Source organism: Lithobates pipiens, unplaced genomic scaffold (assembly GCF_037356315.1).
Source record: "Lithobates pipiens isolate NorthernLeopardFrog02 unplaced genomic scaffold, aLitPip1_a1.2 Scaffold_16, whole genome shotgun sequence".
Lineage (NCBI taxonomy): Eukaryota > Metazoa > Chordata > Amphibia > Anura > Ranidae > Lithobates > Lithobates pipiens.
The window spans coordinates 86314629-86333271 of record NW_027507748.1 but is presented as its reverse complement, the minus strand read 5'-3'; the positions used below and the strand labels follow the sequence as shown (position 1 = coordinate 86333271).

Sequence of the window (18643 nt, the reverse complement as noted above, 5' to 3'; positions counted from 1 at the left end):
CAGCGGTCAGCAGTAGTGCACGGCAACCCTATGTATTGTGGACCGATAGCGGTCCTTACAGAACAGCAGACTGTAACGCACTCAGGCCTATGTACCGTAGCACCCTATACCAAGTTACCAGTCCTTATAAGAACTTTTGTGGACCAAGCAGGTTGTGTGTTAGTGATTAGCAGACTGTACGTCAGTCCCTATACCAATGAAGGACTGCTGCAGTATAGGGCAGCGGTCAGCAGTAGTGCACGGCAACCCTATGTATTGTGGACCGATAGCGGTCCTTACAGAACAGCAGACTGTAACGCACTCAGGCCTATGTACCGTAGCACCCTATACCAAGTTACCAGTCCTTATAAGAACTTTTGTGGACCAAGCAGGTTGTGTATTAGTGTTTAGCAGACTGTGCGTCAGTCCCTATACCGCTGAAGGACTGCTGCAGTATAGGGCAGCGGTCAGCAGTAGTGCACGGCAACCCTATGTATTGTGGACCGATAGCAGTCCTTACAGAACAGCAGACTGTACTGCACTCAGGCCTATGTACCGTAGCACCCTATACCAAGTTACCAGTCCTTATAAGAACTTTTGTGGACCAAGCAGGTTGTGTGTTAGTGTTTAGCAGACTGTGCGTCAGTCCCTATACCGCTGAAGGACTGCTGCAGTATAGGGCAGCGGTCAGCAGTAGTGCACGTCAACCCTATGTATTGTGGACCGATAGCGGTCCTTACAGAACAGCAGACTGTAACGCACTCAGGCCTATGTACCGTAGCACCCTATACCAAGTTACCAGTCCTTATAAGAACTTTTGTGGACCAAGCAGGTTGTGTATTAGTGTTTAGCAGACTGTGCGTCAGTCCCTATACCGCTGAAGGACTGCTGCAGTATAGGGCAGCGGTCAGCAGTAGTGCACGGCAACCCTATCTATTGTGGACCGATAGCGGTCCTTACAGAACAGCAGACTGTACCGCACCCAAGCCTATGTACCGTAGCACCCTAGACAGACCAAGTTACCAGTCCTGATAAAGAGCTTTGTGGAACAAGTGAGTTGTGAATGATTAGCAGACTGCAGCAGAAGGGCAGCAGTCAAGTATAATATTCTTTCTATATTTGGAAGAAAGAATATTATACGTGTACAAGCCTATTACCGTACCACTGATACCAGTCCTGAAAAGAACCTTTGTGGAACTAATAGTAACAGCAAGTCTTTAAAATTATCCTCACTGCCTGACACACTGCTTCCTGCCTGTCCCTATACAAATTGGCAAAAAAGAGTAGGCTGGAACGATTAGCTGGAACAGCTCTTTTGTGGACCTGATAGTAACAGCTAATGATGATGATGATGATGATGATGAAGAAAGACTAATCTGGCTGAGCTGTCCCTAAAATAGCAGCATACAGCGCTCTGTCCCTTTATCTAAACTGACAAAAGAAACTCAGGCTGCTGACCTAACACCTATACCAGTCCTGAAAAGAACTTTTGTGTACCAAATAGCTAGCGTTTTCTCTGTCCCTACTCCACACAGGATCCTTTCCCTACAGTGACAGAAGAAAGAATGTAAAATGGCCACCGGATCGGGTGTATTTATAGGTTAGGGGGAATGTCCAAGTGTCCATGAGCTGTCATGTCTCAATTGGTTGTCCTGTAACACATGATAAACGTGTCACGAAAGGTTAAAGTTCTTGTATACATTAAACACGTAAGTCCGCCGGGGCGAACGACGGAAAAAGGCGTTCGAACCCGCGGACGGCGAAAGTCGGAAATTCGCCGCGAAACGACCGCCGGGCGAACCGTTCGGCCATCACTAGTTATCGCTCTCACTCCCTCAACTCCCTCATGCTGGTCACTAGAAGTTCAACATGGTACCTCATGGCTAAGAACCTGAGGATCTGAAAAAAAGAATTGTTGCTCTACATAAAGATGGCCTAGGCTATAAGAAGATTGCCAAGACCCCGAAACTTAGCTGCAGCACGGTGGCCAATATCATACAGCAGTTTAACAGGACAGGTTCCACTCACAACAAGCCTCGCCATGGTCAACCAAAGAAGTTGAGTGCACATGCTCAGCATCATATCCAGAGGTTGTCTTTGGGAAATAGATGTATGAGTGCTGCCAGCATTGCTGCAGAGGTTGAAGGGGTGTCAACCTGTTAGTAATGGATGGAAGCGTGATCAACTGCTTGCCTCAAAATCATACAGACTATTCATGTATAATTTGATTCATACATAAAAATATATCTATCTATATATATATATATATATATATATATATATATATATATATAGAACAATTGTTTATAATCTACCTAACATAAAATATAAGTTAGAACATAAGCACTTTAATAATTAAACATAGGACATGCCCAAGAAAGGGCAAGTATTTGGAATATGACTGAAGTGTTTTGAGGAGAACCTCTTCATCAGAGTCCAGAATCCTATCATATACCAACATGAGTCTATGGCTGTATCCGTACTCGCTGATGTCTTGTGAGTAATGAGACAGCCATAGACTCCTGTTGGTATATAATAGGACTCTGGTGGGAGATAACGTTTACCTCCCATGCCATAGATACCACAGCTTTTCTTTTTCCATTTATGAACACAGGCTGCAGTGTTCCCATACAGCTTTGGAGATACATCTGACTGACCCACACCAAAAGAGAATTATCTCTCGTTTAACTCCATAGAGTGCTGCAATGTGGACTGGTACAGAGACAAGGAGAATTAATCATTCATCACATGATATTCCTTTAACCTAGCTACTCCTTCCCATGTTGTCTCATGTTGATCTACCAGTTTACACAGACTTTGTTCTTATTTCCAAGGCTCTGATGAAGAGGTTCTCCTTGAAACATGTCAGTCATATTCTAAATGCTTGCCCTTGCATGGGCATGTCCTATGTTTAATTTTTAAAGTGCTTATGCTGTAACCTATATTTTTTTATATATATAGATATATTTTTAAGTATAAATCCCACTATACATGAATACACTGTATGATTTTGATGCAAGCAGTTGATCACACGCCTTCCATCCATTCCTTCCACACAGTCTTCTCCAGACCACCCCTGGTCAGTCTAGGCAGCTGGACACGCACAATCATTTTCTCCAGTTTTATTGTTTTAAATAGAACTACAACTTCACAACAATAATGCCTTCACCAGCGCAGGAGTAATCTTTATTTTTTCTGTCTTTATTTTGCATCAGCTTGTTAGTGTTCAGACCAGACGTCACACACTGCATCAAATTAGTCTGTATGCATATCATCCCAGAAGGAAGCCTCTTCTAAAGATGATGTGCATTTGCTAAAGACAAGCAGACTATGGACATGGATTACTGAAACTTATTTGGTTCAGATGGTGTCAAGCATGTGGTGGCAACCAGGTGAGGAGTACAAAGACATGTGTGTCTTGCCTACAGTCTAGCATGGTGGTTGGAGTGTTATGGCCTGTGGCCGCATGAGTGCTGCTGGCACTGGGGAGCTATAGTTCATTGAGGGAACTATGAATGCTAACATGTACTGTGACATACTGAATTAGAGCACTACCCCCTACCCTCGGAGACTGGGCTACAGAGCAGTATTCCAACATGACAACGACCCCAAACACACCTCCAAGACGATCACTGCCATGCTAAAGAAGCTGAGGGTAAAGATGATGGTCTGGCCAAGCATGTCTCAAGACCTAAACCCTATTGACCATCTGTGGGGCATCCTCAAATGGAAGGTGGAGGAGCGCAAGGTCTCTGTGATGTAATCATGGAGGAGTGGAAGAGGACTCCAGTGGCAATCTGTGGAGCTATGGTGAACTCCATGCCCAAGACGATTGAAGCAGTGCTGGAAATAATGGTGGCTACACAAAATATTGACACCTTGGGCCCAATTTGGAAATTTTCACTTAGGAGCGTACTCACTTTTGTTGCCAGCTGTTTAGACATTAATGGCTGCGTGTTGAGTTATTGGGGGGGGGGGGGGGCAGCAGATTTACTTTGTTATAAAAGCTGTACACTCACTACTTTACATTGTTGCAACGTGTAATTTATTCAGTGTTGTCACATGAAAAGATATAATAAAATATTTACAAAGATGTGAGGGGTGTACTCACTTTTGTGAGATACTGTAAGTACCGTATATACTCGAGTATAAGCCGAGATTTTCAGCCTCTTTTTTGAGGCTGAAAGTGCCCCCCTCGGCTTATACTCGAGTCATCGCTGTCTGCCCGCTCGATCAGCGTGTCGAGCAGACAGACAGCGGCCATTCTAGAATTCAAAAGCCGCGCCTCCGGCTCCGCCTTCGCCTGTGATAGGCGGAACACTGAATTTCCCAGCAGCCTGTGTTCCGCCTATCACGGGCATCGTCTCATCCTCGTACTACGGACGAGGATGAGACGATGCCCGTGATAGGCGGAACACAGGCTGCTGGGAAATTGAGTGTTCCGCCTATCACGGACATCCGATAGGCGGAACAGCAGTCAGTGGGAAATTGAGTGTTCCGCCTATCACCGACGGAGGCGCGGCTTTTGAATCCTAGAATGGCCGCCGACGAAGAGCTGAAGGACGGAGGCTCGGCTCGGGACGGGACGGGCCGGGCCGGGCCGGGACGGGACGCAGGCTGGACGGGACGCAGGCTGGACGGGACGCAGGCTGGACGGGACGCAGGCTGGACGGACACAGGCAGGCTGGACACAGGTAGGCTGCACGGACACACACACACACACACACACACACACACACACACACACACACACACACACACACACACACATGCATGGACACACACACACACACACACGGATGCATGGACACACACACAGGGATGGATGGACCCACAGGGATGGACGGACACACAGGGATGGACAGGCATGTCTCACCCTCGGCTTATACACGAGTCAATAATTTTTTCCAGTTTTTTGGGGGTAAATTGGGGGCCTCGGCTTATATTCGGGTCGGCCTATACTCGAGTATATACGGTATTTGGAACTTTGATCTTCCTGACCTGTACACTTACACCATGCCAGTTATTCATAAAGTTTTGAAGCTCGAGGGTCAGAATAACAGTAAGATAAATTGAAATTTAAAAAAAAGTGGTCAGTAAGGGCAGCCTTTGTATTTCTTTCATGTGAACTTTACTCTAAACTGTTATATGGGTATTATGTATCCACAATTTCATTCCCTGTGTTTTGTAGTTTACTATGTTGCTGTTAGTAATCAAAGGTTTCTTGTGTGTGCGGCCTGGGTCCAAGCTCAGGTAACCCAAACAGTTAAATTTTTGTGCTGTGGGAGGTGTTAGTGCAGAAGTGCTGGTCCTGCATTGTACATGCTGTACATGCTAACATGCAATCAGAGTATGGGCTACAAGAAGCAGGTTTGGGGAGCAGTTGTGTAGCTGGGAGTAAGTCCACGGAAGGGAGATACGTTTTTCTGTCTATTCCTATCCACCTAGAATAATTGCTCATTTAACCCTTGGAATGCTAGAGTATTTTTTTCTGCTTCTGCTGCCTAGAGTTGAGCATTAAACTAAACCTATTACAAGGCTGACCTTAACCAGTTCCCGACCAGCACACGCCGATGTACATCGGCAGAATGGCACGGGCAGGCATATTTGCGTACAGGTATGTCCAATCTTTAATGCCGCCCTGCCGCTCTGCCATAAACTGAGGGAAAAAAAATGTTTTTTTATATATTTTTGGGGGATATTTATTATAACAGCGCAAAAAATAAAAACCGCAGGGGTGATCAAGTACCACCAAAAGAAAGCTCTATTTGTGGGAAAAAAAGAACGTCAATTTTGTTTGGGAGCCACGTCACATGACCGTGCAATTGTCAGTTAAAGCGATGCAGTGCCGAATCGCAAAAAGTGGTCTGGTCTTTGACCAGCAAAATGGTCCGGGGCTGAAGTGGTTAATAAAACTAAATTCATATCAGAAGTCTTTGGACCACTTGATGCCAGAAGGTGTTGCTGGCTTCTCCTAATGACTTTTAGGCTAGGTTTTACACTTGTGATTGGGGGTCCATAAAACAGGCAGATTGGCCAAATTTTTACTACCCCCGCAAAGACAGCCATATGGGGAGTATACATATGGCACAGCTTCAGTGAAAAAACTGTCACCTCCCCATTTCCATTTGGCAGGCAATACCGAATGGAGCCAACAAGAAGACAGCCATATGTTGGTATACACATGCCATGACTGCAATGCAAAAATTATCCCCCCACCCATTCATGTTTGACAGTCTATATTAAATGGGGTACAACTGCCACATCTTCCCCACAACTGTAAACAAAGTATGTTGTTGTGGCATGGTGGTTTGTGCTTTTAAAACATGGTAAGAAGGGGGCACCCTTACCACCTGTCAAAGGTCCTAGGAAAAGCAATCCACCACGGATTGCTTCTCAGAGGGTACCTCTAGTGTAAATGAGGCCTTACTAAGATTCTTAGATGAGTGTGTGCTGCCCAAATTAACCGCTTGTTCATATACATCGGCAGAAGGGCATTTACAGGCATATTAACGTACCTATAAGTTGGCATTTAAGAAACATCTTGCAGTTGCGTGCATGCCGCAAGCTCCGTGAGTGTTGGGATACCCGCAGTCATCTCACGGAGAGGAAGAATGGAGAAATGCTGAAGTAAACAAGCATTTCCCCCCTCTGCCTAGTGACACTGACACTGATCACAGCTCCCTGTAATCGGAAGCGGTGATCGGTGTTATGTCACACATAGCCCCTTCACCCCACAGTTAGAATCACTCCCTAGGATACACTTAACCCTGACAGTGCCCCCTAGTGGTTAGCCCCTTCACTGCACTTCACATTTACACAGTAAATGCATTTTTAATCACACTGATCACAGTATAAATGTGAATGGTCCCAAAATAGCGCCAAAAGTGTCCAATCTGTCTGCCATAATGCTGCAGTCATGATAAAAATCGCTGATCGCTGCCATTACTATTAAAAAAAATAAAAAATAAAAAAATAAAAATAAATAAAAATGCCTATTTTGTAGACACTATCACTTTTGCGCAAACCAATCAATAAACACTTCTTGTGATTTTTTTTACCAAAAATATGTAGAAGAATACATATTGGCCTAAACTGAGGAAAAACATTGTTTTTATATATTTTTGGGGGATATTTATTATTGAAAAAAGTAAAAAATAATGTGTTTTTCAAAATTGTCGCTATTTGTTTGTTCATAGCGCAATAAATAAAAACCATAGAGGTGATCAAATACCACTAAAAGAAAGCTCTATTTATGGGAAAAAAAAGGCGTCAATATTGTTTGGGAGCCACATCGCACGACCTCGCAATTGTCAGTTAAATCGACGCAGTGCCGAATCGCAAAAAGTGCTCTGGTCTTTTGCCAGCCAAATGGTCCGGGGCTGAAGTGGTTATCCCACAATCACCTGCACTTGGACCTGTATGATGATGCAATGCTGTGTGGGAGGAGGACTGGAAGATTTTGGCAACTGTTGAAAAGAATAGGTTTATTTTTAGTCAAATAGATGAACAAATACAAAACGCAGTAATAATATGTAAATGTGCCCTATCTGTGCATGATTTGTGAATGTCTTTAGAATCACAGGTGAAATAATCATTTTGCTTTTTTTAAAAGCTTCAAATTCCTACAGCCTCTTGGCTACATAGAACGGTAGTAAACATCTCCAGTTAGTAGTCTCTTAGGATGGGAGCAGAGAAACACCGCCCTAGGCCACATAACTGTCTGCCAGCCAAAATGAGGAAGAAGACACAATCCTTTGGTATTATTTTTCATGTATTATTCAATCAGAGAATTGTAACTCATAAGAACAAGTCCTTTCAAGTTGCTAGAAAGAAACAATTGACCCTGGCTTGTGATCCAGTTGTCACAGGTGAAAATGTCTGTCAAGAAAAAAATATCTACCAGTGTGATAAAGCAATGGAAACGCACATTTTTTTTTTAATACTGATACAATCACTTTCCAATGGGAAAAGGCAAAACACACATTTTAGTGGCTGTCAGTTCAGTATTACCTATAGAGAATAGAAAAGAACAAAAAAAGTGCAAATGCTGTGGAGGCTTGTGTTCCTTCAAAATTCTTAGAGGGTATTCTACAAAGGAAGTGAAAATCGGAGGTGTTGCCTGTCGCAAACCAGATTCCAGCTGTCAGCTTTAAAATCACATAAAACATTTTTTTCTATATAAGCAAAACTTTACATATTTTACATTGATCTAAAGAGAATGTCCATCAGGATAAAAATCATGAACTTGTACTGCCTTTATTTAGTGAGCTCCTAAAGTTTAAAACTTCAGATCCTCCAGTTTCCAGCTGCAGTGTCACACTTTGTATTTTGGTGGATCTACTTTTGACTCAGATCACACAGCCTGCAATAATTGCTGTGGTTTTGTACATAGACAAGAACTCTTATGTAGCATGTAGGCCAAAATAGCAGAACAAAATTTGTTGCTCATCATGAACTTTACTTCCAAAAAAGAATGAATGCAGACACAGATAAGCTGCTATGTCTATGGCTTATTACCTCATGTCTGAGGTTTGTCTAGAGTCCGCATTCAACATTTGCAGCTTGAACATGATAGATGAGAAAATTGAGTCTTATGCCGTGTAAGACGGCCGGACTTTTCAACAGCAAAGGTCCGACAGAACAAATCTGTCGGACAATTTGACAATGCGTGGGCTTCATCTGACCTTTGCTGTTGAAAAATCAGATGGACTTTAGATATAGAACATGTTTTAAATCTTTCCAACAGACTCGAAACCAGTCGAAAAATCAGTTTGCCTGTATGCTAGTCCAACAGACAAAAACTGACGCTAGGGCAGCTATTGGCTACTAGCTATGAACTTCCTTATTCTAGTCCAGTCGTACGTCATCACGGTCGAATCTGTCGGACTTTGGTGTGATTGTGTGTAGACAAGTCCAATTCTATGGAAGTCTGACGAGACTCAGTTGAAAAGTCAGACGGAATTCAGTCCATCGAAAAGTCCAGTCGTGTGTACATGGCATTAGATATTGTTAATTCAATTAAGCTTTTCATTTTTAGGGAATAATAGATATTGACCTAAAAATGTGCATGCTGATATAACATGATCACATACTCACAAAATGTTCCAGTTTTAGCTGTTTTATTTCACTCTTCTCTAACTGTGTACCTTGTGGACCAGGAAGAGGCTGAGGATAGTAGGCCTGCAGCTGTGATTTCTTAAAATAAAGCTGGCCAAACACATAGATTATGTTCTGCTCAGCCTACAGGCTGAAAGGAAAAAAATCTTACACATTCCACACATGCTACACAGCACGGATGGTCAAATCTCCCATTGTAGCTTTTATATTTGGGCAGCTGGTCCCTGCCAACTGTCAAAATACCTGAACAGCACCTGCATCTAATTGGATGCAGGCACCTACTTGGCCGACAATTTTCCACCCTTTCTTTCAATTTTTCAATTAAAGGATGTCACCTGGAGGCAGTTTACAAGGCCACCCACTGAGCAATTTTTTACTGATTCATCAGAAACCAACTAAAATGTTCTTATGCCGTGTACACACGGCCGGACTTTTTGACAGCAAAGGTCCAACGGAACAAATCCATAGGAAAATTCAAGCATGTTTTGGCTTCATCGGACCTTTGCTGTAGAAAAATGAGACAGACTTTCAAATCTTTCCAACAGACTCGAATCCGGTCAAAAAATCAGTTTGTCTGTATGCTAGTCCAACGGACGCAAAAAACTACGCTAGGGCTGCTATTGGCTACTGGTTATGAACTTCACATTTCTTTATTCTAGTCCAGTCGTATTTCATCACGGTCGAATCTGTTGGACTTTGGTGTGATTGTGTGTAGACAAGTTCGATTCGACAGAAAGTCAATCGAAAAGTCAGGCGAAATTGAGTCAGTCGAAAAGTTTGGTCGTGTGTACACGGCATAAATGTATAGCCAGCTCTTTTATATTGTATACAAATGTTATCCCCAGCCCCAACCCAATCCCCCCCCCCCCCCATTGCCTTAAAGTTTTTTTAGTCCTGATTAAGGATCAGCTAAACTGAGAGATTTCATTTCACAAAAATTATGGTGTAATTTTTCTATTTTGGCAAAGTGCATCAGTGTCAATGTAAAAGACGAAATTAAGATGGCTTACGATGGTTCTTTAGAGTATAATGGGCTTTAAATGACTCTTGAGGATTAAGGTAGCTCCTTTCAACTATCTGTAACCTGTTCTTTTGCCATAATATGACCCCTCGTTATTTCACATTTTTTCTACAGAAAGAAAAAATATGACTGTACACAAATAACAATAAATTACACAAGAAAGGGAAAATACATTGAACACTAAGTGAAATAAACTAAATAGTCTTAAAACACCTCCCTAGAAACAAACTTACACTTTTAAAATAGAGAACCAAAAACAGTTAGATTTAGAAAATGTCACCTAACATGCTCATGCAAAATTGAGAGTTTCTACTCTGGCCAAATTTTGCCAAAATCACTCCCTTCTAGTCTCTAGTTCTGATGAAGTTCCTGACTTTTTTTAAATATTTTTCTGTAAATGTTACTGACTGTTTTTGATGCATGTCAGGCCTATAACTTTTTTTTTTTTTTTGATGTTTGATCTCTAAGTAGGGCTGTAGTCATCTTTTTTTACATTGCATGTATCATTTTAAAAAAAAAAAACACAAAAAGAAATGCAAGACTTAATTTCAACTCAGCCAGGATGTGTCACACATGTAAAATGTGAGTTATAGCCTGTAGCCTGCAGTTTAATATATCATAACAATACAAGTGCATAGTATGACTCCTCCCTGAACCTTTTATTGATCCAGCTAATCTGTGTGGCTATCTTTCACTGACACTTTACACGCACAATAGGTGTAAAATATCTTGACAGCAAGACTGGGAAATGTAAGTCTCAAATTACTTCCTGAAAGCCAATTTAATGACAGAAAATTTATTTTTAGAACTTGATACATTGGCCCACCATGTTTCTTGTATACAGTACATTAAGCCAGGTCTCTTTCATGGGCCCTAAGCAAGTTAAGGCAATTGTTTTCTGTGAAATGTGTAATAAAGTAGATGCCAGTGTGTCATTTATTTTAAAAATGACTGATTCCACACTGTGCGATGTTTAAATGATGTATAAGCGTTTGGGTAAAGCATTTTATCATTTTTAAATGCAAATTCTTTTTTCAGTTAATTTTCAAATAAAAATAATAATAAAAAAATATATACACATTCCATAGATATTTCTTTTACAGCTAAAGTTTGGTATTTTCTTAGTTCACACTTAATTCACCCTGTATTCTAACATTGTATTAAGCCAAAAGGGTGCAAATATTGGGTACCATTCTACCTTAAATATAAACAGCTTGGAGGTGTACCTAAGGCTGTGCTTGCATGGGCACAAAGTCAAAATGCATTAGTACCATGCTCAGGGACTTCATAAATAGAAGCTGCAGGAAAATTATGCTGACACAATCGAATAATATGCAGAGTGCTGTGGGTGCTATGTAAAGCTTTGGCTTCATTTAAGGTTTGTCTGTTCTATAATGGACTGCACTTAGGGAGATTCACCCTCTTTATTTGTCATGTTTACCACTGTCAGCAAATCAGGAATGGGGGGGTATATTCTAACACTAGTTCTGGTGACCTTGGTGACTACCAACCTTTTACTTTAGAGGGATATTCTCCCACTTCCTCTTTTGGCTATGGGCAGGAAGTGTAGGGACATCTCCCCAACAGGACACAAATGACAAAAACAAAGCTTACAAAGGTTAATAACTCCCTTTAGTGTTTCCAAAATGAAAACAAAACATTCTACTTTAATTCTACAGGTACTTAATATAGATGCAAATATCCAAAAACATTTTAGTGGGTGACTGGTGGGATGCAAGTATACTGTGTAAACTACTCTCACCTTTGGTCCCACCTGCAATTTACAAAATCTGTCCCAGATTCAAATTATTAAAGAGGAAGTAAACCCTGATGGGTTTACTTCCTCTTTTTTTCCCTGCAAAGGTAAAGCATAATGGACTACTATGCATCGCATAGTAGCTCATTATGTGTCACTTACCTGACACAGGAGCCAGCGAAGTCGCCGCTGATCCCTGTAGTCCGCCGCGTCCATCTTGCTGGTGGCGTCTCGCAGCTCCGACCAATGACAGCGGCGAAGACGCGATGACGTCACTCCCGCGCATGCGCACGGGAGTCGCGCCTCGCCGCTCCGCCGCTGTCATATGGCGAGGCCGCGATGACGTCACTCCCGCGCATGCGCACGGGAGTCGACAAATTTGGCAAATCCATTCTTGGATTTGCCGCATTTAGTGCGCATGCGCGCCGCTGTCTACGGCGCATGCGCCGTAGACAGCGGTGCCCATTTTCGGGCAAATATCTCCTAAACCATATAGGTTTAGGAGATATTGCTTGGACCTACAGGTAAGCCTTAATCTAGGCTTACCTATAGGTCCAAGTTGTTTGGAAGGGTTTACTTCCTCTTTAATAGTCAACACAGCCTTTTCTTGTGCCTGCCTCCAAAAAGGTTCAGTGTATGGAACGCTACACAAAACAGCCATAACCCTGCTTTACCAAAGGCTGTCATCAGCACACATTTGAATTACCAAATATATAGTATATATACTGCAATTCACTTAACATTATTGTAAATGACACAACTCAAGCTACTTCCGTTATTTTACCCCTTATTTGACCCCACCTTATAATTTATTTTGTAGGCTACCAGGGCTTAAGCCTTGTCAGTTTTTTAGAAACCAGTGACAAATGAGGCACAAAGTTGGAAATCAGAAATGCCTCTTATTTTTCTAGAAAATCAAAAAATACTTTTGCTTCAACCCTTCAATTATGAGGTCTTTTGCACACAGGATGCCTAAAGCCATCTTCTGCATGTGCATTAATGCATGTTCATGTGTTTAGCATTATTGCATCCTATTGGCCAGAATATTAATTTATTATGGCCATTAGAATGGATTAACATGCAATAGTGCAAACCTGCATAAACACTCTGGTGTTTTTGCACATCAATGGGTGTTTGCCATTTTTTCCACTCAAATGTTCCTCTTCTGACCGTGCTGGTGGGGCATTTCTTTTTATGCCTCTCAATGCTCCTGACTCTAAAAGTCTGTAAAGTCTACATATACATGGACATAGGCTAACAAAAGATGGGCAATGAGAGACAGGAAAAAAGTCAAACGCCTTTAAAACTGGCATATTTACATCCTGTGTGTTCGAGGCCTGAGTGTTAAATGCTAATTATCTGGCTTTCTGGTCAAAACAGTGACAGTGATGTGTTAACTCCTGATCTGTATACATGTCCTGGGCCACTCAAGCAAAAAATGAGGCCAATGGTCCAGCAAGGTGATATACCAGGCAAATGGCATTTTATAAGGAGAGCTTGCTAATGGCAGCCGATGTATGCTTCTTAACACAAGTTTACTTTGAACAAAATTATTTTGTGCTTGTGATTTTGAGTAGCATGACAATCTACATACAATGTGTGCTACAAATTTAACAAATGGAATAGAATTAAATTATTACATTTAATGAACTTAATAATACTGATTAAATTGAAAAATAAAATCGATAACAGCTTTTTCAATATATTTATTTTCTATTTACATATTAGTTGGCGTTTTAAGTATGCATTTGGTTGTTACTGTGCTTTTTAGAATTGGGATATATTCTAACAATACCATTGTGGTTGGTTGCACTAAGATGAAAATATTAATTTTTGAATATTAAAATGTTGAGATGGCTCAGCTCAGATAATCTATCAGCATTTGTGATTGTAGGACAGGGGTCTTGTAATTAAAAGTAACTACATACCATAACTAATTTATTTCATATGACCATTTGATTTCTGGGTATGTGCCAGTCTTGAAATATAATAATAACTTGCATATAGAAGGTCATGCTTGGTCTCATTTATAAGAGTATGAAATCAGAACTGTCTACATTCCTGACAGTTGGAACCTCATTGGTTACTTTATAGAGACAGACCCTTTTTTAGAAAACAAAAAAATAGACAAAATGTCTCTTGAATAAGAAAAGGCAAAGGCCAGAAAGTAGCATGTCACATGGCTTGCAGTCAGGCGAAATTTTTGTCACATTTCCTGTATAAAAAAATCATAGCATACATTTAAATTTGAAACGACCTAGGCAGCTCACTAGCTAGAATTATATATATATATATATATATATATATATATATATATATATATATATATATATACTTTAAAATAGTTAAAGATTTAAATTCTAGCTGGCGAGCTAGGTTGTTTCAAATTTAAATGTATGCTATGATTTTTTATACAGAAAATGTGACATAAAAATTTCTTCTGACTGCAAGCCATGTGACATGCTACTTTCTGGTCTTTGTCTTTTCTTATCCAAGAAACATTTTGTCTAATTTTTTCATTTTTATATCAAAGGAACCAGTTTAAAAGAAATAATCTTATGAATGTGTATTAGCATTTTATATATGTACATAGTGACAGCCATATCTGTTCATTACATATACGTGTTGTACTTCCATCCTACCAGTGAAGCACAGTGATTGTGCTTTACTCATCTTTCTTTCTCAATGTCCATCTACTGTGGCTGACTAAATGCAATATGCTCTGTCTGTGGCCTGTCTTATAATTGGTCTAATTTCAGCAAGACAGCAACACATTGCAATCCTCTTAAGGGAGAATCTACAAAAAGTTACATCAAATAATTATTTAAAAGTACATATTCAAATAGTTACTCAAAATGTGTACACGATGTACAGATCTTTTTTGATGTAATCTTTGTCTCAATAATTAGGATTTAAAAAATGAGGTCAAATGAGAACAGTCATTTAAGGAAGTCAGACAGAGAGTATGATTTCATATATTGCAATAGTTGCAATTTAGGCTAAGATTAATGTGCATATTCATGATAATGCTGAGTGTAATCTGTTTCTCTTACCAGATGTAAGTTAGCAATAGAACAAGGTGTTTAAAGGGATTCTTTATAAATGTTGACTAAAACTATGGAAACAGTCTAGCTGGGATGGATACATAAAGAGTAATAGAAGGGCTAAAATACTTAACTTTTCTGGAGAAATTCTAATTTGGGCTCCCTACAGTGCCACTTAGATACCCAAACACCAAGTATTTGTCACATGATTCCAGTCAAAAAGGCAGCCACATCCATTGTGAACTCTGATCCACCCCTTCCACAGAGACCACATAATCAAATGTCGAGGTTTAGGTGGTCAAAACAGGAGGGAACCTTGAGCAGAAATTTATCCAAAAAAAGGTATTTTGACCCTTCTATTACTCTTAATGGATCCTAGTAAGATCAATATCATGAATAGATTTGAGGTTCTAATTTGTAATCTAAGGTAACAAGACCTCTATATATATACCACTTTCCTGTTAGATAAATACAACTGGATTTTGGGAGGAAACTCCTATACACTAGAGTGACAATCTCTGTGGTGTCCAAAGTTTAGTCCATATGCTATTTTTTCTAATATTTGTTTAATGCACCCTTAAAAAAAAAGAGCAGCATAATTTTGAGTCGACCAATGATATAAGATGACATTTCTTCACTATGGATGCGTGATCTGGCAAGGATTTCATTAAGGGTACCTTTGAGGCTTCTCAGGAGTATTAACAATTGGACAAGTTAGAAGACCTTGTCCCAAAATTTGTTTGTGGGCAAAGGTGGGTCTAGTCAAAGTAGCAGCTGTGTTGAAAGGCTAAGAATGCCATTTTGGGATTGGGGGTAGAGGGGTACTGATTTAACATAGCCACCCCTGCCTGACATGCATTTAGTGTTTTTATAGCACTTACAGCTATCCTCAGATCGTTGTATTAGGGGATAAGGGGTATTCCTTCAATTTTATAAACTGACATTGAAAGGGGTGTTGGACACTGCTTCTGTTAGAAGCTGGTCCCATTTAGCTCAATTTTAAGAACAAAATATATTTGGATTGGTTTCTAAAGGTTACTTTGCTTTGCAGTTTGGTATTTTTCTTGTATAAGCCTACAAGTTACCACATTGGATGGCTATTCATGTCCTGAATACCAATCGTAGCAAGTTGCTACTTTATGTAAAAAACACAAGAATCCTATTTTTATTGACAGGGATTTTTCACTTCCCTATCCTTTTCATATATTTATATATATTTACACACCAGGCTTAGATTATAAGATATGAAAAAAAAATGATAGATATAAAACCACAGTGTTGCACAAAGCAACCAGTCAGATTTTTTTTTTCTAACTTATAGTAGAAAAACGACAGCTGGGATTCAAATGGCTGCTCTGTGCAACACCTCCACTTGCGCTTGAAACAGAAGAGAATCAAGTGTGTTAGGCTCACACGACAAAGTTGTGCGCAAAGCCTACTTATGATCTGACAATGCCCAGTAAGGTTCTGATTGGCTGAATCAACCAGCCATGTAATAGGAGAAGCACCCTTCTGGAATTACCTAAATAGATTATGATTGGTCTACCTATTACATGCTTGTTAATTCTGTCTAATAGACCAATCAAAATGTTACTGTACATAGGCAGTTTATTCCCAATTCTGTCCCAGACAATATTCAAAGTCCAAAAAAGTCAACATTAACCAGAAAAGATGTTAGTCATAATATAGATGTATATACACAAATGTGCGTATCTTATATATGTGCATATCCAAAAATATATGCGCATATATAAATATATATTGTACATACATGCAGGTCCACAAGTGAATACATGTATTCATACTCTCATATAACAATGACATTGAGTTTCACCATATTCAAAGCAAGAAAAAAAACATATTGCTTATTATAGATCCTTGTTGTTCCAATCTTTTGTTTGCCAGAATTTTTTTTTAATCTTCTCCATAATACCTCTCACATAGTTCCATTGGGATTCGGTACCTGTGCATGTGTCCAATAAGCAGTTCGTTTCAAATTACAGAAAACTCCATTCACATTCAGTCTCATCTCTCCGTGTCACAAGGAGTAAGGTTTGTGCTTATCGTCAAATAAAAATTGCAGTGCAAAAATTTAAACATGAATGTTACACAAAAAAAAATGTTTTTTTTTGTTTCTTTTTGTTTTTTATATGGCACGACAGCCTATTAATTCACATACAATATAGTACATTATAACAATAAGGACAGACAAATAGAATAATAATAATATGAACAAAAGAGGGCAAGCTTGCATAGGAATGCAATCAAAGAAAATTTGATTCAAAGCCAAAATGCTTTTTTTTGTCCTTGATGGTGATTCCTTGTTCCTCTTTTGTGTAGTTTCTGGCAAGAAATATTTAAGGTGGATGGTGTGTATATAAGAGAAGGAAAAAAAAAGTAAATTGTCTGTGGATATGTGTGACTTTTTTGTGTCTTTACATTGCATTTTCAGTCCTTCCAATCGTACATAAATAATGAAAAAGTCCATTGCACTGTTTTTGAGTTTCCTCTTGACTTTCATCAGTCCAGACCAAGTGGTCTATACAGCAGCTTGTATCATAGCTTCTCAGTACTCTGCAGAAGAAGACAAAAATAAATGTTTAAATGACTGTACCATACGCTGTAAAATGTATGAATTTTTTTTAAAATCTTCATGAATGCTGTACATTTAAAAAAAATGTATTTCAGCTATACTTTTGAAATTAATTACCTTAAAAAAATCCTATTAACTTGCCAGAGCCTCTTTAACACCCATTCTTTGACATAGCTCCTTCCTCCATAGCAGCTCCGATTTTAATAGCTTTTGTATCATTTACAGCCACGTCTTTGTTTATATATATTTACCACATTTGTTTCTACATATATGTTGACTATCTTTATATGTTGATTTTTACTTATTGCGTTGTAGGTTTGTTTGTACCCCAAATACCCTGAAGAAGGATTCTATTCCGAAACATGTCGGGATGCACATTGATATCCTCCCAGCTGGCTCATTAAATGCAGGCCCCATTTTGTGGGTTGTATCTTAAAGTTAGGGTACATTGTATATGTTTTGACTTGTTTGTGGTACATTGTTATTTTAAATGGACGTGTTCCCTTTTTTGCTTGTATACAAATAAAATGGCCTTGGCCCTTTTCATTTTACATTTTCCCTGATCTTTGAGCTGCCTTAAAGTCCCTGAGGGATATATTTTTACACGTATGTGCATACCTTTGATATATCCTCCATAACAGCTGCCACAAAATACCAGGTGTCAGACTGCGGTCAGAGCTTACAGGAAGTGATGACATCACCTCTTTTATCATGTGACAATGTTCATGCCTAGTGGTTGGCTGCTAGGCCTGAGCACTGCATTATGGGAAGAGGTCACATGCTTCCCCTACTGTAAGAAGGGATAAGCTAGGTTGGGATCTGAACTCAGTCCAAACCCAGCTTGTCCCAACCCATGGGAAGATGTCACTTGATCACATCTTTACTAGCCCAATGAACTGCAGGGGACTCCCTATTACTAGGTAAATAATGTCAGGAGCATCTCCAGCCCTTTACAGTATCTCACAAAAGTGAGTACACCCCTCATATTTTTGCAAATATTTTATTCTATCTTTTCATGTGACAACACTAAAGAAATTACACTTTGCTACAATGTAAAGTAGTGAGCGTGCAGCTTGTATAACAGTGTCAATTTGCTTTCCCCTCAAAATAACTCAACACATGGCCATTAA

The 18643-nt window shown here is 39.8% G+C and overlaps 1 protein-coding gene across 20 annotated transcripts in view; it reads right to left on the bottom strand.

The window, feature by feature from the left end:
• Positions 1 to 16510: 16510 nt before the first annotated feature.
• Positions 16511 to 18643, bottom strand: part of ROBO2 (roundabout guidance receptor 2) — a 1315320-nt gene continuing 1313187 nt past the window's right edge. For all 20 annotated transcript variants that reach the window (XM_077480077.1, XM_077480086.1, XM_077480092.1 and 17 more), the window contains one exon: positions 16511 to 17494. In XM_077480077.1, coding sequence (XP_077336203.1) covers positions 17493 to 17494 — 2 coding nt within the window. In that variant the 3' untranslated portion in view covers positions 16511 to 17492. The remainder of the gene's footprint in view (positions 17495 to 18643) is intronic.